General features: G+C 52.8%; 1 protein-coding gene across 6 annotated transcripts in view; it reads left to right on the forward strand.

Moving 5' to 3' along the window:
- Window positions 1-25,277, forward strand: part of SIPA1L2 (signal induced proliferation associated 1 like 2) — a 186,172-nt gene that overhangs the window by 102,411 nt on the left and 58,484 nt on the right. For all 6 annotated transcript variants that reach the window (XM_045859564.1, XM_045859594.1, XM_045859583.1 and 3 more), the window contains 5 exons: window positions 4,980-5,113; window positions 6,669-6,857; window positions 10,915-11,089; window positions 15,061-15,164; window positions 21,696-21,853. In XM_045859564.1, coding sequence (XP_045715520.1) covers window positions 4,980-5,113; window positions 6,669-6,857; window positions 10,915-11,089; window positions 15,061-15,164; window positions 21,696-21,853 — 760 coding nt within the window. The remainder of the gene's footprint in view (window positions 1-4,979; window positions 5,114-6,668; window positions 6,858-10,914; window positions 11,090-15,060; window positions 15,165-21,695; window positions 21,854-25,277) is intronic.

A 25,277-nucleotide genomic window follows, 5' to 3' on the forward strand; every position in this document is an offset into this window, starting at 1 on the left:
CTCACCACCCGCGACCCGGGCAGGACAGGCAGGAACCTGCCCCCTTGATAGAAGTGCGGTGCTGGAGGGACACACGTTTCTCACCCCCTTGGATGCAGGCTACCTGAAAAACACCTCTTGTCAAATAGATGAGCGAGTGTTCATTTTAACAAGTGAATCTTTGCTTGGAAAGTAAATTGTAAAAGTATTTTAATTTCAAAGAAAATGTGAGAGATTATGAAAATGGAAGTCACAGCCTCTCCCTGCCTGCTGGAATGCGGGCCGTGCTGAGGGCTGCGCTCCCAAAGGCTGGGGTCCGGAAGGAGGGGCGGCACCCGCACAGGGCAGTCCGACTGGCACTGCCCTGGCCCGGTACTCAAGGCCAGCACCAACAGTTGCTGGGCATGTGGGCAGTTTGTCCTCTTGGTGCGAGGGAAATGGCGTTTTTGCGGTCTTCCTGTGCGAACCCATGACTCCGGTCTGATCAGGGGAGAGCCTCGGACAAACGCCAGCTGAGGGGCATTCTGCAAAGTCCCCTCTCAGCCCTCCGCAGAGCTCTCCAGGCTGTCGAAACAAGGGGGCTGAGACCCTGGCGCCCCACGGAGGCGCCTGAGGAGCTGTGAGGCCCACACGTCCTGTGCTGTCTGGGGGGTCCGGGAGAGAGAGTGGACGTTGGGGGAAGACTAAGGAATCCGAAGACCGTGTGGACTGCAGTCAGTCGACGGTGCTGCGCTGGCACTGGTGTGTCCACTGAACGGATGTGCCCAGGTGACGCAGGATACTGACAACCAGGAGACCAGGTGAGGGTGGGGAGGGACTTGGCTGTTTCTGCAGCTTTTCTGTAAACCAGCACTTTGAAAATAGTTTATTAAGAAAATTTTAATGTTAACATTGTCATGATGTGTTTACAATGACCGTCTTTAAGAAGAAAAATGAATTTATATGCAGTTTTTAAAAGCAGAGAGTAGCAGAGCTAGTTTTGTTTCTTAACAGAGCTGTCAGTGGACCCCCATGACCAGCGCCTGCCGTGTTCGTGTTCGGGGAGTGAAACTGACCCACTGTTGGCCTCTCTCTGCCCTCCCGTGCTCATCCCGAGTGGTGCTCTCACACCTTCCTTAAGGAGCAGGGGATCAGCTAAGCTTTGGCATTTACTTTGTCTCCTTCTCTTTCATGAAAATGCACAGATCCCCTTGGAATTCCCCCCAAAACCTGCAGGCTGAGGCGGGGGCCGGGGGGTGCTGCTTGGGGAGCCCTTGGTTCTCCGATTCCCCAGGGTCCGCGGACCTCTCTGAGGAAGGCCGTGATGCCCGACTCATTTTTCCTTGGGACTTTCTGTCACAGGCCCAAGGACAGAAGTGGGAACCCTTCAGAACCCGTTGCGGAGGAGCCGGACTGGTCTTGAAGGGCCGACTGGGGAGCGTGCTTGAAAAGACAGTCTCGCTCCCCAGCCCCCTGCCCGCCGCCGGCTGCCTGCCGCTTCGGGGGCCTGTGTGCCTGATTCTTCCACGCTCCCGTGATTTCCTTTCTTCTCCTCGGCTTCCTACTAACAGAGTGTGCCAGCGAGAACTTTCATTCCTCCCTCCCATCCTGTTTTCACAAGATTTCTGGGATGCAGGCAGGTTGGGATTCTAACTGATACTTCGGGGGAAGATGCAAACTTTCCAGAGAAGAATCTCTAGCTGTTGTGGGGCGTTGCTGGGTCTCGCACGGAAGCCACAGCCACTCCACGATGTGGGTGCAAGACCGGCCTTTCCACTGTGCACTTCTGTCCCCGGTGCCAGCGGGCGGGCGGGGCCCCTTCCTTTGTCTGTGCTCTGCCCGCGGGCATCTCCGGTACCTCCGGAGAGGGAGCCTCTCTGCGGGAGCCACAGCGCCTCCAGCACTTCTTTCCAGAGCCCCCTTATTTTGTAGAAATCTTCGAGTTTAGTTTTTTTGAAGTATTGTCTTACCCAGTTCCCTATGAACCGCCCTTCTGCCAGTGGTAATCTTTGTTATTAGCACTTTAACTAAAGAGGAATATTTGTGCACACATCCGCCGGGTGGACAAGCACAAAGAAAGGGGTCTTCCGGATTCAGTGCAGCAGCCCACTCGCCTTCCTTGACACCGGCTGGCCGCGCTGTGGCTGGGGACCGCCCTGCTGCCCGCGGGCAGGGGCATCGACCGCCCTGCTGCCCGCGGGCAGGGGCGTCCACCGCCCTCATGGTGTCCGAGGCCTGTGCCTGGCCGGCGAGCGAGGCGGCCTCACTTCAGGTGGCGCGCACAGAAGGCCCTGGCGTCGGCCTCCCGGGTTCACGCCCAGCTCAGTCAGGGCCGAGTCCCGGGACGTCTCCGAGCCCCAGTCAGTCCTCTACACACGGAATCGCGACAGGAACACCTCCTGTGAGGGGCTCGGGACAGCAGTGCCCGTCACAGGGCCTGCGGCCTCCGGGCCTGCGTGTGGTTCTTACGTGAACCTGTAAGACTTCACTCTCTAGAGGCACTCTTCTCCACTCCGCTGGTCCAGCATCCGAAGGGGCGCACTTTGTTCTGATGGTTAAAAGATGAAAAGAGACAGAAACAGAGGGAACCTTGTGGCAGGCGGGCCTGGGGAGAGGTGTCTGGGGAAGGGCGCCCCGTGCCGGACACGCTGCTTCGGTTTCACCGGTGGGACAGCTGGGGGCAGGCAGTGAATCCCGCTGCTGAGCGTGCCTGCCGGCGGCGCTTTCCGTTTCATGCCTGGTGGCTTCCTTTTTCTTTTTTCCTTCTGGTTTCATACCCTCACTGAAGAAAATTAACAGGGCGCTGGACACTGTTAAATTCATTCGGGTGAGCTGAGCACCGCCTGACAATAGCACTATTATTCTAAGACGCGAATTCCTCCCTGAGCGGACACAGTCGCCTCAGTCTCCACCCTCCGCCCGGCTGGTCTTGCTGCCACAGACAGAGCCTCCATTGACGTCCGGGGGGCGCTCGGCGGGCATGACAGCCAGCCCGGCGGGTTTTCGCCGTGTCCGTTCTGTGTGGCCGGTGGTGGCGGGAGACTCTCGGGTGGCTCTCTGGCCCGTCTGCCGTGATGGGAGGGTCGTGATTCCCCGCCCACTGTAGCATTTCAGCATTTCAGGAACCCGTACAGGACCACAGGCTCTGGGACCCAGGCTCTAGGACCCAGGCTCTTCCCCGGGAAGAGGCATTAACGCAGACATCCCAGGGTGGTTGGACGTGGGGGTCAGCTAACTGAGAAAACTCCCTTGCACTTGGCCGCTGGTGAGTGGGTGGGCAGTCAGCTCACTCAGGGCGCCTAGAAGCGTCAGCACCCGCCTCCCGCGTCTTGATGAGAGTCCCATGTTGAGTTCATGTCTGTCCCCCTGAAGCAGTGAGGTGGACGCTGCACGGCCGCCCCCAGCTTTTCTGCTCTGAGCCCTTTCTTGCTCTCCTCGTGTTCCCGCTCTGTCCCGCTCTGAGTCCCGCGGACTCGCTGCTGCAGCCCTGCCCGGCCCTAAGGGCAGTCCCGTCAGCTTAACCTCACCTGCTGGCTGGGGGTGGAGCCCTGAGCCACCTGCCTTTGAGGACCAGTGTCTGTTGGTGGCTCTGGATGAAGTTTGCTCTCTGGCATCCAGTGCTCTTTTCTTTCACTGAGCTCACACTGCTCTCCGTTTTCTGAGTGACGTCTCTTGTTCCTTCAGGAATTACTGTGGCAGAAATGTTCACATAACCCAACGCCTTTGGAATACCTGTGGTTTTCTTCAAGCTTATAAATGTTTGATATATGGTGTTTCTTTTTAACTAAAAACTACGAGTCAGGAAAGATCAGCCAGAACCAGTTAGGTGACATTCAGGAGGGGTAAGGGTGGTTTTGGAGATACAGTGAAAAAAAAAAATGATGTTACAGGCACGCACCTCGGAGAACTGACCTGGCGGTGGGTCGTTAAGAAATGAATGGACACCCCCCTGGGGTGTGCTTCCCGTGTCTCGGGTGGGTGGTGGGTATGACTGACCGCTGCCAACAGTGGGTCAGCTGCGTGGACACCCACGTGGGTCGTTACACCCTCTGTGTGTGGGTCACCCCACACGTCTGAGTGATTCCGTTGGGGTCCTTTCGGACGACAGCACTGAAAAAGTTTGGCCGAGTGAAGCATTTTCCCTTTGTTTAGCGAGTTCCCACCATCCGGAGTGGCTGCTCACAAAGCAGGGAGGTTCCGTCCTCGCCAGTGTCAGACTCGACCCAGAGCTCCAGCAGTGGGGTCCTTCCGGGCGGTGTCCCCGTCCAGAGACACGGGCCTGATGAATGCGCGGACGAGGGACTAGCGACCACGTCGGAGGAGGAGTGTCCTCGGGGAGGCCCGCGTGGACGGCAGGCGGGCCCCACAGGCCTGATGCTGCAGTGTGATCGTGTGACCTCAGTGAAGGTCGCATGAGAGAGAAAGTGGCTGGCAAGATGGGAAACCAGGGGACAGTGTTCTCGCGGATAAGAGTCTGGCCTCAGCAACTCCGTGACCTTTTTGTATTTTCTCTCTGTTTCTAAAATTTTGCTTTCGACTCTTGGGGGTTTTAGTGACACCCTAGTGCAAGAGGGATACTTGCCACCCACTGGTGGCCAAGATTGCTCTGGCGTGTCTGCGTGCTGGTGAGGCTGCCCCCAGTGCCCTCACCCGGTCGCAGAAGGCGACCCCCGGCTGGAGGGCGAGTTCCGTAGTGGTTCCTCGTGCAGCTCGGCTCCTCTCCGCAGTTTCCGAGATGGCAGCCCACCCACCGTTGACCGTGATGCTCTGCACGTGCTCCCCAACTCTCAGCTCCGGGGCGGGCAGTGGGCGGGGGGGGTGTCCCGCTGCTCAAGAGGTGGAGAAAAGCAGAATGAGAGGGAGGAATGGAACGGGACACGTGAAAGCCCATGGTGTGGAAACGGAAGGTGTGATCACACTCATGTGGGGGCGGGGTTTCTTCAGCTGGGATGCACGGCCGAGAGAGGCCCCCCCACCCCCCGCCCCTGTCTTTGACGCACCCCTGCTCTGTCCCCTTGCAGAGCACCAGAACTACTTTGGGATTGACGAGAACCTTGGCCCCGTGGCCGTCAGCATCCGGAGGGAGAAGGTGGAAGACGCCAAGGAGAAGGAAGGGTCGCAGTACAACTACCGGGTGGCCTTCCGGACGAGCGAGGTAACGGCTGCCTGTGGGCACGTCCTGGGCTGAGCCACGGGCGCTCCACCTCAGGCTGTTTTGGAGACGGGTCGCGTCTCTCTTTCAGTGTTCACTGCTGCGGCGCAGCAGGTTATTGAAAGGGCTGCTCCACCTTTTCATTCCAAATAAAAACCCGAAACCTGCCGTGGATGTTCAGTGGCAGAGATTTCTCTGCCCCCTGAACAGATAGAAAGGACTAGGGTGCGGGGTGTTCGGGGCTGAGAGGGTGAGCGTGAGCTCCGCAGCACGTGTCTGGGTTTAAAGACGAGTCTGAAGCCTCGCAGGGAGTGTCAGCGGTCCCGCAGCGGGCGGCAGGCTGCCGGTGTGGTGGCTCCGTCCGCCCCACCTCGCTCCCCGAGGACGCAGGTTGGTTTCTGCTTGTCTAGCGCTGAGCGACGAGTGACATTGTCGTACCAATGGCACGATGGGGACAGCCCTGTGGGTAGAGATGTTGGTTTAGAGGGAGAACTAGATCTGGCTTCACTTGGGGTTTTATTCCCCTGACTCTGTTCAGTCAGAGGGAAGTATGTCTGGCGAGCGTCCCAGAACAACCGACCAGCAGACCGGACAGAGAAGGCAGAGCCCTCTGCTCGTCCCCGGCAGTGCTCACGGGCCTGGGCCCCGCTGTGCGTCCTGCCTGGTCGAGGGCGCTCGGGAGCCCCGGGCTCTGTGCTGGACGAGTCCGAGAGACAGCCCCCGTCCTGAAGTCACATCCTTAAATCACAGACCTGTGCTGCTGTCCAGTTCATGGGCCCCTGGGCACATGTGGCTATTCCAGTTTAAAGTGACTGAGTGAAAGTAAAAACTCAGTTCCTCTGTCCTACTTACTAGTCACAGGTCTAGGGTTCAGTGGCCACACGTGGCCGTGGCCCCATAGGAGCCAGTGCAGGCTGAGAATGTCCCAGCACTGCAGGACAGTGTGTCACAGGGCACACCGCAGACGCCAGCTCCCCTGTCCCCACATCACCACAGCTTCTCGCCGCCCTCCCCGGGGTCAGAGGTGGGACTAGAATAGACAGGGAGGCCTCTGGATTCTCGGGGCTGGGGCTGCCCCTCTCCCATTGTGAGAGAGCTGAGGTGTGAGTCGCGGTGGCGTTCCCTGCTGTTGTGACGTGCTTGGAGAGAAGACATATCCCGCATCGTGAGGCATCTTCGGGGACAGTCCGCTCAGCCCCGAGTCACCTGCTGCGGGTGTCACTGGGTGTCCCCACTCAGCTCCAGGACTAGTCAGCAGAGTCAGGTAGACAGAAGGGGAGGAAGGGGCGGAAGCAGGGAAGACAATGTGGAGAAACGGGGGAAAGAAGAGGGGCGTCTGGGAGGGAAGGGGTGACGGCGAGGCCGGGCCTCACGACCTCCAGCTTCCACTCAGCGTCCTTCTCCTGCCAGTCTGGGAGTCGTGGGAGCCTCTCTGTCTCCTCCTCCTCCTCCAGGCATCGGTCTGGCTCCGCCCACCCCGCCTGGCCGCCCACTCCTGCAAGAGACTCTTCTCCTCCCTCTGTCACTAGTCACTGAACTCTCACGTCTGCCCCTGCAGCTAACCACGCTGAGAGGAGCCATCCTGGAGGACGCCATCCCCTCCACCGCGAGGCACGGCACGGCGCGGGGCCTGCCCCTCAAGGAGGTGCTGGAGTACGTCATCCCCGAGCTGAGCATCCCGTGCCTGCGGCAGGCCGCCAGCTCGCCCAAGGTCCCGGAGCAGCTGCTCAAGCTCGACGAGCAGGGGGTGCGTAGCGTGTGTGCGAGGCCCATGCCTGTGTCTCACGCCCTGTGTCTCCGTGTTCCGGGGCTGCGGTGTTTCCCCACCCGTCTTTCCCTCAGGGTCTTTCGTTCTCAGCGCCTTGAAGCGCTTTCTCTCTAGTTTTCCCCAAACATGCCTTCTTATGGGTTAAGACACGTGATGCCTTCATAGTGTACTACACCTGCTGAGCTGTGCCGGGGGTGGTTTTTCCCCAGGTGTGGCGTGTCCAAGCGAGCAAGAGCACGTCTGACCTGTGACTTGTAGGGGTCAGTGGCATTGTTTTCCCAGGGTTTAAAAAAGTCACGCCGACTGCTGTCCTGAACTAATGTTTGTTCTTGTCTGCTGTGGGCATCCGCTGGCCAGGTGGGAGTGAACAGTGTGCGGCGGGAACCGTGAGGCTGACTCAGACCTAGTCACCAGCCCACGGGGACAGGAGGGCCAAGCGCACAGTGGCCTTTGCAAGGCAGAGTGTGGTGCTGGACCCGGGAGAGCGGGAGATGCAGAGCGTGCTTTGGGAAAGCAGGCCCCTGGCAGGACACACCTCCCGACGCAGGTGACATTGTCGCTGGGCCTTGAGCCTGGGGTAGAGTTCCAGGAGGGAGGTGTGAGTGGTTGGTGGTTTTAGGGGCTGTGACTTGTTTCTGTGCAAGAATGGGCACACAGAGGGAGGTTGAGAGTTTTCAGAACAAAACGAAGTGGGTTGAGCTAGAGCTGGGAGGACCCAGAGTGCTTGGTGCTGGGGCGTGCGTGACTGCGTGGGCCGCGGGGGCGGTGGGGGCTTCCGGGATGGGACTGGCCAGAACTGGACTCAAGGAAGATGCTTCTGGCAAGGGGGAGAGGACAGACGGGCTGGCGAGCACAGATGGGCGGGGGCCTAGAGCTCAGCTGTGTGACTCTCAAGCGTCCAGGAGGGAAGTAGCAATGGGCAGGCTTGGGGTAGTGAGTGGCTCAGAAGAGGGAAAGAGGTCCCTTATGTTTCACATGCCAGAGACTTGTAGGAGGAAGGTGAGAGGTAGGTGTTTGGGTGTATACAGCCCACTTTAAATTAGTGGATTTGTTTCTGCATGCTTTAAAATATAAAGACAGTACTGATGTGTGTTTCCAGAATTTCCCGAGGAAAATTCCTTTTGCAGGTGTGTGAGGGGCTCCTCGGCACCTCTTGGTTGGCCCAGTCGTACTCCCCGTGGTGCCCTGGTGCACCGTCTGGTATGCCCTCGGCTGGAATGCTGTCGTAAAGATGATGAACTGGTCATTGGTCTAACAAGTTAACACTGCATATTGGCCAAAGGAAGTGGCTCTCTAACACTCAGAAACAACATTGCCGAGATTGCTCTATCTTAGGAGTGAGCGCTGACATACTAAAAATATCTGGACCAAACCGAAATTCTAGATAAGAGCATTGACTTCTAGAATCGTGTGACTCACAGAATAGTGTTACCAAGACCGTTGCTGGTGGCGTGTGTGGGACAGAGGAAGCGCCCGAGAAACAGCTGAGGAAACACGTTTTCATGGAGGGAGAGCACACTGGTTCAAGTAGTCAGCACTCACGCGGGTCAATGAGAAGGACACCATTCCTTGTCACACTGGTTGCAGGGGAGTCCGTGAAGACAGCCTGCCACCCACGTGGCAGTTCTGCGTCCCTTTGGGTCTCTGGTACACGCTGGTTCTCCCTTTAAGCCACAGGTGGCAAACACAAGGCCCACAGGCTGAATCTGGCCCTCTACTTTGTTTTATCTGGCCCTGCACCCTGTTTCTACCCCGGCGGCAATGCTGAGCTCTCGTGTAACTGTTAAGGAGTAGTTACATTTATGCAGTCCTCAAATTACATTCGGCCCTTCGAAGGCAGCTGTGAGGCTGATACGGCCCCTGGTGAAATGAGTTTGACGCCCCTGCTTTAAGCCATGCCCCTGTGTACTGGCCCTGGCAAGTGCCTGTGGACGAGGTGGCTGGGCCCCTCGGGCTGCTGTGGAGGAGGAGTCCAGGGGTGGCCCGTTTTCCCCCAGCCCGCCCGCATCCGGAAGTCCTCAAGGCCCCGAGAGACCGCCTCGCAGCCGCAGGTGGTCCTGGGTCTCCTCGCAGAATGGAGCAGGGCTTTGGGAAGTCTGTGTAGCAGAGCAGGACCGGAAGCTATGCCAGGCAATTTTTTGGAAAAAAAGCATTTTAGGCACTTTCAGTGAACACCTATTCCCAATATGACATCAAGGAATTCACTCTTTGAGTGCCGGGTTCTGCTTTTAAGCGAACCAGTCACTGCATCGTGTACGTCTCCTTGTAGTTTGTGTGTTCCTCCTCCAGAGATTGTGCTTGTTCTGCTTTACTTTCTTAACGGCACATGATGGGGCATTTTAACTTTCCGTAACTCTCAGTGGTATCCCGTTCCCACATTACATGAAGAAAGCACTACTTCTGTCCACCTCTAAAAGAATGGGACAGCTCTTTAAACGTCACAGATTCTAAAGGATCCTTAAAAGCCCCCACTCTCCCCTGTTACGGGGGTCGAGGGTTTATCGTGGGTGACAGTGTTTTTATTCACTTTGCTAACAGTGCATCTGTCCAGGGAGCGGTGGGCCAATCTTATGCGACTGTTGCTAATAGTTTATAACACTGATAAAATATTTAAAGGGTTTATCGTCAGTTACAGTCTCTTGGAGTTCGTATCCATTCGGGTTTGAGACAGTCACTGATAGATCCGCTCTGTACGGGACATTTTGGGAGATTTAATAGGGACTGAGATCAGTTATTTCGTTCAAGTTGGCGGGATGTTTTGAGCAGGAAGACTGTATGCTATGGGGAATTACAAGGAAAGTAATTACTTAGCGGGACTTTGAAAATTTGGTTACTTCATGTCAATTCACCTCTCAACTTATAAAACCCCATCTTTAGTGAAGACGATGCTGTTGGCTGCACTCGCTGAGATTCCCCAGGCAGCCGCCTCACTGACTGTCTGGGATTGTGTGTTTTCGTTAGGTAACTAACGCTAGGATGAGACTGCTTTTCTCAGTCTGCCACTCAGGGGAAGCGAGTATCACTGCGCCTTATTTTACTGATGGAGCCGGCTATGAATTTTGATCAGAGCCTCTACTTTACAGCCTGATAATAAAAGCAAACCACGTTACGGACTGATGCGTCGAGGGAATTGCTGATGTCTGATAATCTGTCAGTTTTGGAGGCTCAGATTGCTGCCAGTAAGATTAAGTGCTCTGATTTCACGAGTGCGAAGTGGGTCCTCTCCGGGGAAAGCCGGAGAGCTCTCCAGGCGGATCCGGTTTCCCCCTGCCCTGGGGGAAGGCTGCCCCCGCGGCTTCCAGCGCCACACGGGATGGTCCGAGATAGAGTTACAGCAGGAACTCTTCAATTGCTATTAACATTCTTTATGGGCCATTGTATATTTAGCAGATGTTTTCTTTTCGAGACAGTCAGAGATGTAGAAATGACTTTAATGGTACAGCCAAAGTCAACTTTTATGGAAACAAAACATTATTCTATTTATGTACATATATCACAGTGTTCCATAGGGATTCTTGCCTTACCAGACCTTAATTTGATTTGTTTTTTCATTGCAATGTTTCACATTTCATATTTTTATGAATGTTCAAGTAACAATAAAAAAAAGAACATTAAGAACCAGAGAGTGAAAGCTTTTAAAAGTCTGTGGCCTTTCTTCTTCCTGGCTTGGAAGACGGTGCTCATTACTCTGCGGCGGGGGCAAGATTAAGTTAAATTTCCGCAGTTGCGTTTTTAAATAGATGCGTGACCTTATCTCTTCGTTTAGAAACCTGGCAAATCCCACAGGGCCATGCTGTGCGTATGTTTCTGGGGACTCCTGCCCTTTCTCCTGCGGTGGTTGGGGGTGTCCGGGTTTGTTACGTGTTTGGAGCGTGTGTGCAAGGACAGTCGCTGCTTCTATGGCCTGTCCGCTTGTGGGAACTGTCCCGGGTGCTCTCCTGAGAACCGGATGCTAAGCTTCTCTTGTTTCTGTTTTCCTGGAAGTGAGCTCATCCGGTGCTCTATGACGCGTAACCCCGCTGCTTCCCCGTTTCAGCTGAGCTTCCAGCACAAGATCGGGATCCTGTACTGCAAAGCGGGCCAGAGCACCGAGGAGGAGATGTACAACAACGAGACGGCGGGGCCCGCGTTCGAAGAGTTCCTGGACCTCCTGGGCCAGCGCGTGCGGCTGAAGGGGTTCAGCAAATACCGGGCTCAGCTAGACAACAAAAGTAAGCTTCACATCCGTGTGTGTTCATGCTCCCCGGTTGCGCACGCGCCGAAACCTAATCAGGCGATCACAGCCCTCCTGTGCTTGACCCCAGGAGCTGCTTCGCCAGCTTGTTTGGGATCGAGTTTAGTTTCCTCAGATGAGTCTAGGGAGCTCTTTCCTCAAGAGGCATGTGTTTCACAGGAGCTCAAAGGCCAGTTCTTCCTCCTTTGTAACACCAGCGAGAGACTCCCCAGTGCAGCACGAAGGACCTTTTCATGTTTTCTTCTTTCTCTTCGCCGCGCCTCTTTCATTGCACCCCCGTTCTGGGTTGCTGAGGACGGGCACCGCGATCGCTTCTAAAAGACCGAACGTTAACACGTTCACGCGTGCCATGCTCTGGGGGGTGGGGCTTTGTTCATTCCTGGTCCCACTCTGTGAACTCAGGGGTTGGAGCTGTGATTAAAACACTGGGGCATCAGCTCTTTCAAGGACCTTGGTCAGGACGTCTGAGGTTCCAGACTGACTGGCGGGTTTAAAACCCAGGCCTTCTGCTGACCTAGTGTGCGCACTTGTCTTGCATCTCCGTTTAGATCATCCTGTTCCTCACGGCCCTTGTAAATTCAAAACGCTCTGCCTTTGTTCTCGGGCTGTCCTTCGGTCACTGTCAGCACCTGAGCCACCGGGCAGGGTGATTTTGTGTACTTTGGAAAATCCTGCTTAAGATCAAGCAGTGAATTGCTTGTTCTTTTAATGAGAGGAGCAGAAAGAGCCTGAAGCTGGAGGGTCTGGGAAGCATCCAGCCCGCGCCTAGGGGATGATGCAGTGGGAACATCAGTGCGTGGCCCAGCTGGCGTGGGAAGCAGGGTGCTCAGGCTCCCTGCCCGCAGTGTCCACTCTGCCTGGGACTGTCGTTAGTACTCGCCTACATCGGCGGTGCCAGGTCCTCGCGCCCTTGCCATCAGCGGTGGGTTGCAGAGTTACACTGAGAGGGTAGGTCTCAGGCCCAGAGGCAGTGTTAGCGCACGCGTGGGCCCCGGTGCGCCCTCCACGCTTGCCCGGGTTGGAGCTGGGCTGCATGTTGAACGCTGTTGCTCTGCCTCAGGTGGAGAAAGACACAGAAGTCATTTCTGGCGCCCACTGTGGATAGCCACATATTTTGAAAGTTCAGTGAGACTTTTTCTTATTTTTCTTCTATTTTTTTCTTGGCAAATTCCTCTTACCCACAACTCCCACCCACCCCTTGGAGGTGCCGGCGTGCCGCCCTCTGTGACGTCCTCCCTGGAAAGCTATGTCACTGCGTGCGCCTGTCAGTCGGTCTTCGGTGGGGTGGACTGAGGGCATGCTGGAAGACTGTGTCATCGGCACAGTCGGTCAAACTGCAGCATAGATCACGCAGACATTTATCCATTCATAGAACTGACATCAGCTTTGCATCTTTGTGACTTTGGAGATGTTTTCCACGCTTTAGTTATAATCACCTTAGCTGAAGGGAATTGCGATGTTCGAATGAGATTGCACCATGTTGATTTCCAATAAGGCGTTCTCTGAGATGCAAAGGAGTCTTAAGACATTCCCCTGGTGGAAAGGAGGCATCTGAGAATGATGTTTCATGGAATAGTCAAATGAAACGTGTCTTTCACAGAATGTACAGAAAGTATCTTAAATTCAACAGAGTGGTGCTCTAGTTTTACCGTCTGTCAAACATGGGCCTCCTTTTCTTCATAAGGGAAATTCAGAGTGTCTGGTGTCTGGGATGTCCCCTTGAGCTGTGGCAGGAGCCGGCTCTTCTCTCTGGCACACTGAATGGGGCGGGGCCAGAGCAGGCAGAGCTGCCGAGAGGCCCTGCTCACCTGAGTGCAGGAGGCCCCGAGCGTGGGCAGTGTCTTCCGTCTGGGTGCGGAGGACGGCAGCGTGGACTCCGCTGCCACACCCTGTGTCTCCTTGTGAATGGAAACACAAGGGTGGCCCCTGAGTAAGCTGGCCAGTCACCTCCTCCTTCACCGTGCTGCTGTTTGAGATGGGAACTTCCAGAAAGAAGTTCATCTCTTAGCCCTGCTTGTTACAGACAGATTATTACCACGTTTTTCGACGTGTTTTTTACCTCCCCAAAATGCACCTTTCTTCTTTTACTGTAATTTCCTGCAGCTAACACCCGTTGGCTAGACTGTTTAGTACCTGCCAGGATCCCACTTCCTGAATGGTAAGCATCCTAGCCACAGTGTCATGATGAGAGTCCTTGAGTGCGCTGCGTTGTCACCCTCAGACCTTCAGTGTCGCTCTGGCCAGTTGGCCCCTCACGGAGAGAGATGGCTGTCGTTTTCTCATGCGCATGCCTGCCTCACCACACACCCCGTCAGGGTCCTGAGCCAGCACAGTTACAGTGGAAGTCGCTTCCCAAGAAATTCTATGAAAAACACCATGTGCCTTTAATGAATAGCTAAAAGAAAATCCCTTTATTTTCGGACTGGTTAACATACAGCTTGTCAGATGCGTACTCTCTCTGACCAGCCGCAACGTGACTTGTCAGTATCCACCCACAAACATTTTTAAATGTTCCCTGTATTTCTGAAATTGCCTCTGTGACTGCCTTTCAGAGTGCAAAACTATATATTCCTTCTAGAGCACTTTCACAACTATTTCTGAGTCAGATACAAATGTTGGAAATACAAACTTATTACAGGATTCGGAAAGGCCTCACAAAGTTCAACTTTTTTTAAAGATTTTATTTATTTATTTTTAGAGAGATGGGGAAGGGAGAGAGTGAAACATAAATGTATGGTTGACCCTCTAGCACACCCCATACTGGAGATACGGCCTGCAACTCAGGCATGTGCCCTGACTGGGAATCGAACCTGCGATGCTTTGGCTCACAGGCCTGTGCTCAAACCACTAAGCTACACCAGCCTGGGCCACAAAGGTCAACTTTTAATGTTTTTAGGTGAAAATGCACATTTCTCGATTTTTTTTTAAAAAGGTTAATCCAAGGTGACTACTTAGAGTTTACCCAACAAATACAATGGAATAAAGTGTGTTTGAAATGATACTGAACAGTATTGTCTCTTGTTTTTTAAAAGGTAGAGAAAGAAACCTGTATATGAGTCAAGGATTGAGAAAGGCAGTCCTGAATTCCGTTTACCTCTTACTTTATATTTATCCTTTTGTCTGTATTCATCTGTATGCAAAGTGGTTCAAAACCATCTCCTGAAATCATTACTGAAGTTTTTACGGTTACCATGTTGGTTCGGGCGTCTGACACTCTCCGTCTGCGGTAGTCTGTTGGTAATACAGACGGGTTTTGAATCACAAAGAATCGTTCCGCTTTTCAAAAGCTGACTCATTGAATGATTAACAGGGTTCATATGCTATAATTTTTAACATGTGTCAGTTCATGATTTACAGTAAGAGATCACACTCAGTCTTTGTGGTCTTAATCATGTGACCCAACCATTGCGTTGCCCGCTGAAAACAGAAGAAAATGAGTTACATCACTCAGGGAAGGAGTCTTCAACGATGCTCTCGTTTCCGTGCCGCGTCGGCCCTGTTCCGTTTCTCTGGGCTCCCACTGAGAACTAGCACACGCGCACGAGGCCGGGGCAGGGATAACTGCGGGTTGGCCCCTGCCCTCCAGATAGGTGTACCCAGGGCTGCACCCGCCGCTGCTCCCGCTGCCTCCCTCCTCTGCTGACCTCACTCCCCAGGGCAGAAGCGGCTCACCCCTGAGGGTCACCTCGTGCAGCGGCAGGAGTGTGACCCTCAGCTCAGCCTGAGCTCAGGAGAAGGCGTGTGGGTGAGAGCAGGCGAGTCTGGGTTGGGGAGCGGTAGAAACAGCACGCGGTGAGAGGGCAGGGGGGACCCCGTGTAAACACGGGTTGTTTACAGTCCAGTCAGGTCGTGTGTTTTTCCAGCCGAATTACTCTTTGCAATAAGGACATTCAAAGTGTTCCTTGGCTCGTGTCGCTAACTCCTTTCTGTGGTTGTCTTTGTCGCCAGCTGACTCGACGGGAACGCACTCCCTCTACACCACCTACAAAGATTACGAGCTCATGTTCCACGTGTCCACCATGCTGCCGCACATGCCCAACAACAGACAGCAGGTACGTGCCCCACGCCGCTCTCGCTCCACGGCCCAGAGCACGGCGGGGCCGCCCGTCGGCGGGCCCGACCCCGTCGGGGGACCCGGGCAGGTAGAGTTTGCGGAGAGTCACTGGCCTTTTTCCTCCGAGAAGGGCATTCATAATCTTCGACTCTTTCATTATTAGGAAGCATTTGGGCTTTAAAAAGGGAGTAATATTGCACATCTTTTATTGCACTCTTTCCTCATCGAACTTAGAAGCTCGTTCACACTCGCTGTTATTTCGTGCTAGGCAACATCTGCAGGGAGACCAGTGTCAGCTGTGTCCGTTGTCAGAAGGCCAGCGTGCGGCCTGAGCCTCGGTTTCCACCCGCGGGTAGATGACTTACGTACAGAACACACCGTGAGAAAGGATCTCCCAAGCCACTCATGGCGTGGCTGAATTTTAGGGCTTTGGTTGTATCTGGGTTCAGTCAGGAGCTGAAACAGAGTTGTCTTCATGCTCAGGAAGCTTAGTTCTCTCCTGATGTCCCTTAACCGCACCCTTGGCTCTATGTGGGTTAAATCACCAAGGACTGCGTCAGAGTTGCTAGCTAATTACTTGTTGAATGAATGAAACTGAAGCGTTGCACAGAACTGTTTTGATGCTTATGAAATTTGACAAAGACAGTCAAACTACATGTTTTTCCAAAGAAAGGGCCACTTGCCTTGTCCCCTGTAAGCATTTATTGAATTAATTATCAAACTTTCCTTGATGGTAATTAGAATTAGACGAGTTAATACATGTAAGCACCTAAAGTTGTGCCTGGCACAGAGCATGCTCCGTAAGTTTCAGAAGTCACTGTTATTTTATCACTCACTAGATAGAAAGCATAAGTATTTTAGGTGACTTTATTTGCATTTTATTTTCCTGTTCCCAGTCCCAAAGATCTAGTAAGTAAAACTAGGGCCTGAAGAGTTAAAAAGCAAGGGACTAATTTATCAGTAATTTCATAAAATTACTTCTACTTTGACATTCAGTGTTTGGCTAATCATGAGTTGTCATCAGAATATTCTGCTCATGGATAAATGATGTCACCATCCAGTCTTGAAACGTGTACTTTCCAAATTTTCGAGGGATTCTGCTGACTCTGTCCCTCTCACCCGCCCCCCCCCCCCCGCCCCACACCCACAGGTCATGGTCACGGCAAGTGACTGGCGGGGCTCATGCCTGCATTTGGAGGCCCCGGGACTTAGCACATCTAAGTGGCCTGCACGTGAACTGTGCTTGGAGCTTTGGCCTGATTAGCACCGTGGTTTTTGGGACTATTTAACTGGCCCAGACTCGTCCACATCAGATGTAATTTCTTATGTTTGTTCTTACAATAAATCAAGCCAAAAGCTGATTCCAAGATGTATTAAAAATCTTTAGAGAATTCACCACAGCGAAAGAGTCAATCTTTGGAATCTTTGCCTCTTGCAGCGAGGACCTAGCCAGACCGGGGAGTGATAAGAAGCCCCCTCCCGGAGAGCTTCCCCTCTGCAGCATGTCCCACAGGTCCCGGGGCCCAATCAGCGGTCAGTCCCCTTTCCCCGGGCTGTCTCCCCTGGGTGTTTCCCTTCTGCTTGTCTGATAGACTGAGCGTAGCAAAGCAGTCAGGGTGCCATCTGTGGAAAGAACTCCACAGATGAGCTTCACACTTCACGTGGGCAGAGAAACCTTCCCTTCAGATGAAGGGGGCCTGGTGCCCGGCACTCGGTGACTTCCTTTTTAACACGTGCATAGAGTTAGAGATGCCCTGCCTGGGAGGGCTCCTGAGCCCACGGAGCTCCCTGAGCAGTGAGACCCAGCCTGTGGGTTGCTGAGACTCCATCTGAAGAACCCTGACCCTGCCCAGCGATGGGCTTCACATCTGCAGAGATAATGGGGCAGAGCTTGCTAGGTCTGAGCCCCTTCTCCGCGTGACTCAGACAGCTGGTCGACCCCTGCCTGGCAGGGGTTGCGTCCTGACTCCTCTCAGTCCCTCGCTGGTACAGCTAAGCTGAGGAACCCTTCAGAGAGACAGATATCTCTCTGTCCCGAGGTGCCAACGAGCAGGTCTCGGCTGCGCGTGGGTTCACCTACAACGTGGAATGTTTTGGAAGAATCAAGTGCTTCTTCAACTCCGTGATTTGCTTTATTCCCAGGCCCTAAGTAGGAATGATCAGAAGAATTCAATAGTAAGAATTTTCTTTTAGAGTAACGGCTGGTACTGCTCAGTGTCAGCAGAGAGACATTTGTAGCTTCATAATCCTGTTGTTTTCACTCAGTTATTACATCATCACAATCCGCATCTTGGTTTATTTTTACTTCTCCATTTGCAAAATATCCAGTCTTGCTTTACTGTTAGGTACACTGATTCCTGTCTTGTTAAACTATTTTGTATTTTACATAATATTTAACATTAAATATTTAAAGTAATATTTTATGTTGGTTATGTGAAAATGGCAACTCAGCGATGGGTCCTGGAAGTGGTAGTTAAGTTTGATGGGAGCTTCTGCAGGTCTGAGGTGAGGGGTTGGCCAGCGTTCGGTGTATCCGGGGAGCTGGTGGGCAGGGCTCTCCTTCTCTCCACGTCCACCTTTCCTATGTCCATGGTAACATAGGCAGGCTTCCCCGCCCTCCTTACTACTGAGAATACTGTTCTGTGTTCACTTTCTCCATGTCTTCCCACAGGAGACTAGATATCTCTTAAAAGTCAAAGCAAAATTCTAACCACCAGTGCATAGTCAGGACTAGAGTTTATGAGGGGTGTGTTGGGACTGTTACATGTGCATGGGTAAAATTAGGAAGGTCAGTGTAAAAGGGGAGAAACTTCCCAGGCACAGGGTTCACAGGCGCAGAATGGCTGTGGCAGAACCAAGTTGGCATGTTGGAGGGCGGGCAGCTGTGGAGGGCGGGCGGCGGGCAGTCAGAGAGGCGGGAGGAGCCTTGGGCAGCCCTGTTCCTCCGGACTGGACTTCAGACTCCAACCCAAGGACTAAGATCCACGACTTGGGGTTGTGTTTTTATGGAGATGCATTTAACTTTTTGCTCACTTCTGAGCTCATCTCTTTGAATCTCAGAACTTGCAATCATTAACTGATGCAGTTTCTCTTTGGAATCGTGCTCATGTTCACATATCTGCTTCTTAAGACAAGCAAGTCTCTTGCGTTCTGCCTTCTCTGGTTTCAGACTCAGCCTTCTCCTCTCTGACTCTGACTCTTAGATGCTCCTGAACTACATCCCAGCTGCTTCTTTCGTATTGTGCCGCCCGCTTCGCTCTCCCCTCCAGAGTTTGGCGCAAACTGCTTTTTTCCTTGTATCTTGCTAGGTTTTAAAAATTTAACAAATGAGTCCATTTGCATAGACGCTCTACGTCTGCCTCGTTCACCTTTAAGCCCCTCGGATCCACGTGCAGCTGCCTGAGAGCGTTTGGCTTCCGCTTGGTTTGGATGCTTGCACAGCTTCACAGCTAGTCCCGACCTTTGCGTAGGGAGTGGAGAACGAGGCCTCAATGCTTGCTATTTCTGGGGCGTCTGGATGCTTTTTGCCGTGGAATTGGGTGAAGAATCACATTTTCACTTTCCTTGTCATAACAAGAGCTTATTTCTGTTTCACAGCTTGAATCAAGTGTTGGAAATTTTGTAGAACTCACTATGTAAATCTGTCTAATACAATATTTATTAACTCACTCTTGCAGTTGAAGACAGTTGACTCTCTTGGCTCCAAGCAAGTGTTATGAGCTTCAAGTGTCTAGAAAGGAGAAGTTCACCCTAGTGGGTGTCGTTTCCTAATTCCCAAACAAGTAATGCCTGCTAATCAGGGGCCCCCCTCCTCGGTTTGCGGGGCTGCATCGGCTCCTGGGTTGACACACCTTTCCTGACCATTTCCAGACCCTGATTATACAGAATATCACTGACCAGTTAGACAAAAAGCACCACTAACCATGAAAGAAAACATGGACCTTTTATAAGACATCCAAGAAACTATTTATTTAATGCTTGATAAGATCGTAGGAAACAGTGAATATTGTTTTGGTTAACTTTCCAGATGTTACGTTTCTTTAGTCTCTAGTCAAGTTCAAGCATGCTGTTAATGGACAAGGTGTGAATTTTTCTTATTTTATTCTACAAAGAGTTTCAGATTTTATTCTTCTTGATGACTCTCCTTGCTCCCCCCCCCCCCCCCCACACACACACACACACACTTTATTTTTTCTGCAAATTGCCTTTTGTGGTCATGGTGAAACAGAAATGAGACTTCTAAAAACATTTCGGGCCCACTTGACAAAGCAAAAGAATGTGCTCAGACTGGGACAGAGCGGTTCGACGTTGTCAGCATAACCAGTCTTCCAAGTTTCCTTTAGCCCCTGTGCTTTAAATACACCTGCAGTGCAGTGTGGGAGTGGACCCGCCTTCCCTCAGGAGGAGGAGCAAATGGATGGGAAGAGCTGGCTCGTTTGCCCTTACTGTGGTCACACCAAGGAAGCCAACTAAGGGGGCCATGCCCACCCAAGGGGGCCACGCCCACCCAGCTCCTGTGATTGAGAGGGCCTGTCTCAGGGAGGCCTGGCCTAGAATTGGGAGGTCAGGGGCTGTCATGGCCACCGTGGCTTCCACCTTCTGTTCTGTTTGTTAATCTGAAAATTCTTGTGTTTCGAGGGTATCGAGTCAAGTATAGTGTAAGCTATTGTGTTCCATGTTTGCCAGATATGTTTACACACAATGTTACGTATTTTAGCTGTTTTTTAACTTGTCATTTGTTCCTGAATTTCCCTGGTCCTGTTACAATGCATATGAACCATGTGCTCCCGTCGTTGGGGAAGCGAGAGAAGAGAATCTCAGCCTGGTACAATTTTTAGCTTTTCTGTTGAGGTTTGTTCTAGATGCTTATCTTCGCTGTCATTTTCTTTCCTTTACATGAACTGTTTTTCATGGTTAACATCTGTGCCCACTGTAGTGTGGGTGAAGGGTAACACAGTGAACATGACCGAGTTTGTTATGGAATTTTTACGTGCCTCTGAAATGACACATTTTACTTAAATATCTAGCCAAATTTTAAAAAACACATATGATTCATTGGGTTTGTATTAATACAGATTAATGTATGTTTCAGAACTTCCCTGATGGTAAGATGTCCTTATGTGTTTATAGCTTTCACCATGGGGTTTTAAATGGGAACGTTCACCCTCTGACTCAGCAGTTTAATTGGCACCAGAGGACTGTGGGAGGAGGAGCGCTTGTCCCCACCGCCCCAGGCCCTTTCCTGTGCTCTGTCCCAGGTCAGGGGCCTGACAGCAAAACCCTTTTCATGCCTGCATTGAAAAGGTTTTAAACATGGAACTAGAGCTCTCTACCGTGAGTGATACGTGTTCCGTAGGTGCCAAATAAATTCAAGAGCAAGCGCACTGTCTCTTGTTGCTGGTGGAGAGAGACTCCCCACTGTGAGATCACCCCTCCCTGCTGCGACCTCAGCCCTTCCGGGAGGCTCACTGATCCGCTCGGAACCGAGGAGGAGCCCAGCTGGGAGGGCAGATGTGGCGGCTTTGCTTGCGTCAACTCCCAGAGTGCCCTGTGTGTGGCTGTGACAGTGTATTTCTGTCATTTGTTTACTCATTTAGCAAATGTGTACCGGGAGCCTGCTGTGTCCCGGCAGGCCATTAGAAACTAGGAAACCAAAAGGCTGTGAGACATGTCCCCTGCTGTCACAGAGATCGGAACCAACAGCAGAAGTAAACCGACCATTAGAATATTCTGAGCACAGCCACCAGTGCTGTAGAGTGTGTGGGTGTGTGGGCGCAGCACCAACCTGGGCTTGCTCAGGGCAGTCATGTTAGGTGAGGTGGTATCTAAGCAGAGACCTGAGTTGTCCAGGAGCAGCTTGGGGGAAGGGGCACCCTTGGTAGAAGGAACGTGGAGGTAAAGGTGCTGACTGCTCAGAGGTTACCGCTGCCGTGGGCTCCTTCTCTGCCTCCACATGGTAATTTGCAGGAGTATAGACTACTGCGTTTTCCAGCTGTTAATCTGATGGAATTGTGTGTCTCCGAATTACATTTAAAATACCAAGTTTCAGTTAATGAGTTCGAACGTATTAGCCACCACTGTAGCAGTGGTGTGTATTTTTGTTGCAGAAACGCATGGTAGGTGGGAGCACGAGACACAGGCCCCTCACGCCACAGTGCATGACTTCTCACACATCTGTGCCCCCTTGGACTCTGTCTCCTCCTTTAAGCTAAAGAACAAACTCCTAAAATTCCTTAAAGCATTTTGAGCTCTAATGTGCTGTTATTTTAGGCTCAGAAGTATAAAGTAGAGGAGAGAGTGCAAGTTGGAAGAGGTGAACTTGGGTTTAGGCTTTTCTTTCCGGAGGCCTTGAGGCAGCCCAGTTAGCTCCTCCTGGGCCACGCACAGGAGTGCTGGCTTCCTGAGAAGACTCTGCTTTTCTAAATAACTTTCTGTTGAGAAATGAGCAAATGGCATATGTTTACATACTTCGTTTTTACCGAGAGTCTTGTTGGTGACTCTGTGTCTGTGCTCACTGCCTCGCCCGCAGCTTCTGAGGAAGAGGCACATAGGAAATGACATCGTGACCATTGTCTTCCAAGAGCCTGGAGCACTTCCGTTCACCCCAAAGAGCATCCGGTCCCACTTTCAGCACGTCTTCGTCATAGTCCGCGTGCACAGCCCCTGCACCGAAAACGTGTGTTACAGGTGAGTCCGCCTCCCCAGCTCCTCGTTCCTTCCCTGCGTTTGTTTCAGCAGACCCTCTTCCCAGATGTTGCTGTTGTTCTCCAGTTATTATTTTTTAACCCCGTAATTATCTGTTTTTTTTTTCATAATTATAGTTCCCTCTGTCTTCACTCAGGTACTTTCTGTAATAAATAATTGCCTTCTTGCCATTTTTGAAAAAAACGAAGTGCCTCCCAGTTGATAATCATAAAGTACACACTTCCTCTATTGTCCCCTTAAAAACTTCCCCCAGCCCCTGCCAGAACCCTAACTTAATCGTTCCCAGGCTGGGAGGCAGATGGTGTGGCCATTTCAGCTCTTCCTGAGCCAAAGAAACCATCGCAGTGGCAAAGCTCTGCCGCCCACCCCACCTTCTGGGAACGGTCACCCTGCGGGGCTGCCGGGCCGCGGGGCTCCCTCACGCCTTGGTGACTTCCAGCTGCCACCCCCGTGCCTCAGGCCGCAGCCCCAAAGTCCCAGGGCTGCTTCCGACAAGGCCTGCTTTTCTTCTTTCCCCCCGAGAAAGAGGAAACAGCTGCCACGGGAAGGTCTTCCTTGGGGTTCCGGGAGAAGAGTGGGTCTTTGACCTGAGGCGGGGGTGCTTTGTGTGAACTGTTTTATTTTTCAGAGCCTTTGATTCTTTCTCTTAAGCGTGGGCGTAATAGTACTGACTTCAGTGTGTAGCTGTGAAGAATAAAGAGCAGAAATTATGCAGAACAATGTAGAGGCCCTGGCACTTGTCATAGGATATTTCCTTTAATATCCTAACATGGTCACGGCCAGCCGGCTGCTGGCTGCCGACGGGGCCTGGGTGGGGCACACAGGTGTGGGTGTGAGAGCATGGGGGGAAGGGGGGCTACGAAGACCAAAGAGCGTGGCTTTTTCAAGGCAGAGGAACCAGTCTGTGCATGAGAGGTTGCCAGTTGACATGCCCAGCCCGTGCCCAGCCCCTCTGAAAAGAACACGGCATGTACACCGAGAGTCCTCAGCCCGCCTGTTGCCTCACAGTCAGCTTGTTAAACTCAGCAAGTCGTTGACCCCTCTGTGCGGTGTTCTGATTGATGCTGTAGGCCTGGGCACCTGCGTGTTTTCTCCCGGGGTGATTTTCATGTGTATCCGAGTAAAATGCCACTGGCCAAATGCTCAGGTCCATGCACTAATGCCCAAAAAGAGAAAGAAGAAATACCCCGTGTGAACGCGGTGCTTACACAGACAGGGCTGGTGCCAGCACCAGGAGCTCCGTGCAGGCGCCGCGGCAGGCAGTCCGGCCGGGGAGCACCCGCGGTGCCCCTCAGTGCAGACGCGTGGTTCAGGTGGCTGGCGGGTCGCACTGCCCTCCTCTCAGGAAAACCATGCTGCCCAGCAAGGGTCACGTCTGCTCGTGTGGAAGAGAGGCTCTCACCTCGCACAGGTGGTCTCCGTGGCATCCTCCACGGATGCAGCATCCCCACCAAAGCAAAGCTGAGTCCACTTGACCCAACAGACAGATGAGCAGGCAGCGTCCCCAAAGCTCCACGTGACGTGATTTTAGCCTGAAACTGGAAAAGCAAACACAGCGAATCACCTTTTTTATATAAGATTCTCTTATTAGTTGCAGCCACTGCAGCGCTACCTCTGAGGGATGTATGTATCCATGTACTTTCCAAGATAAACTCACAGCAAAACAGATCCCTTCCCGACCGAATGGGTCAGCCCCTTGCTGCACGGGCTCGGTCGCCGTCGGCTACAGTGAAGGGATGATCTGTGCACAGTGGTGACTGCTACTTTAGACAACTCAGTGTGCGGCCCCTCCTGGCAAAAACGAGATGGTCGTGTTAGCTCGATGATGGCTGGTGACAACAATGATCACAGTAGTTTGGGTCACAGTAGCTTTGCATGCGTGGTTTTGTTCCACCCTCACAGTGGGCTGGTGGGGATGGCACTGTGTCGACCTCCCTTGTACAGATGGGGAAGCCGAAGCACTGACCGGTTAAGTAATTGTCTCGGAGTCTCTCTGAGCGGTGGAGCTGGGGGCACCGGATGCCGAATGAAAACCCCCGACTTTGCACATTAGGGAATGCACATGTCTGCGTTGCTGCTTTTAGGGGAGGGGACTTACATCGAAATCGACAGAGTCATCTAGTTCTTGGGGTTCCGTTAGTTCTGAAAACTATTCTTGTTTCCACCCATTGGGAATTACCTAAATCAAGCAAAAGAATATTACTTTTGCCCTCAACGCTGCTCGGAAGATGTAGGGATTACGTGAATTTTGTAACGGGGGACCTGTAACCGACCCCCACCCCCAGGGTGTGGCGGAAATCAGAGTAGCCGTGCGCAAGTCCCGCCACTTCTCTTGCACAGCCCTGAGCTCAGCTGCTCAGGATTGCCGAGTGTGGAGCAAGCCTGCGACGTCCTGCAGAGGGGATTCCGGGTAGATGTCAGGGTTGGTAGCTGGGAGCAAAAAGGAGCCCTGCCCTGAGAACCATCTGGGAGTGTATTTCACTATAAAATGTTTTCCCGAAGCTTTGGCTTTAAGGGCTTACAAGCCTCGGTCATCGCTGGGGTAGGAGGCCCAGTAGAGGGAGGGCAGGTTCCAGTGCACGGAGAGGCCACTGGGCGCATCGATTGGAGGAGAGGAGAAGCACCAAGGTGAGGATGGACGAATCACAGTCCCGACAGGCAGCTTGGGGTCAGCGCTCTGGGCGTTACTGTGCGAGGACACATTAATCCTGCTCTGTGTAGGACGTTTTCAGGACCTCCCTTTGAGGACACGAGTCAATCCCTCACACCACCCTCTGGCATGGTGCAGGCGCACCATCCTAGATGAGTGTGGTGTGTCTGTCCAATGGGAAACGATCCCGGCCTCCCCTTCCATCCTGACTAAGCAGCCCCCACAGCCAGGCCTCAGTGTCACTGCTCAGTTCCCAGAAAGTGACTCACTCTCTGCGGGGTGTGCAGGCCTTAGCAGACTCAGGAGCTGCCTGCAAACCAGGAGCTTTTCAGAGTCTGACCCGCCACATTCCAGAAAATGAATTCACACCTGGCAGCCAATTTGGACAGAATGTTTTCATGCCTTAATTCATCTCTTTCAGGATTTTCTGCTTGATGAAAGCAGAACCTAGATTGCTTCCTTTGTTTATCCCAGCGTAGAAAATACCGGCCTAGGCAGATGTGGCATTAGTACAAATTCTTCTTTAAAAAAAAAGAGATTTTACTTATTTATTTTTTAGAGAGGGGAAGGGACGGAGAGAGGTAGAGAAACATCAGTGTGTGGTTGCCTCTGAGTGCCCCTCACTGGGGACCCGGCCCACAACCCAGGCATGTGCCCTGACTGGGAATCGAACTGGTGACCCCCCTGGTTCGCAGGCCGGCAGGCCGGTTCGCAGGCCGGCACTCAGTCCACTGAGCTACACCAGCCAGGGTGGAT

Source organism: Phyllostomus hastatus, unplaced genomic scaffold, assembly GCF_019186645.2.
Source record: "Phyllostomus hastatus isolate PE091 unplaced genomic scaffold, TTU_PhHast_1.1 phas_contig_148, whole genome shotgun sequence".
Lineage (NCBI taxonomy): Eukaryota > Metazoa > Chordata > Mammalia > Chiroptera > Phyllostomidae > Phyllostomus > Phyllostomus hastatus.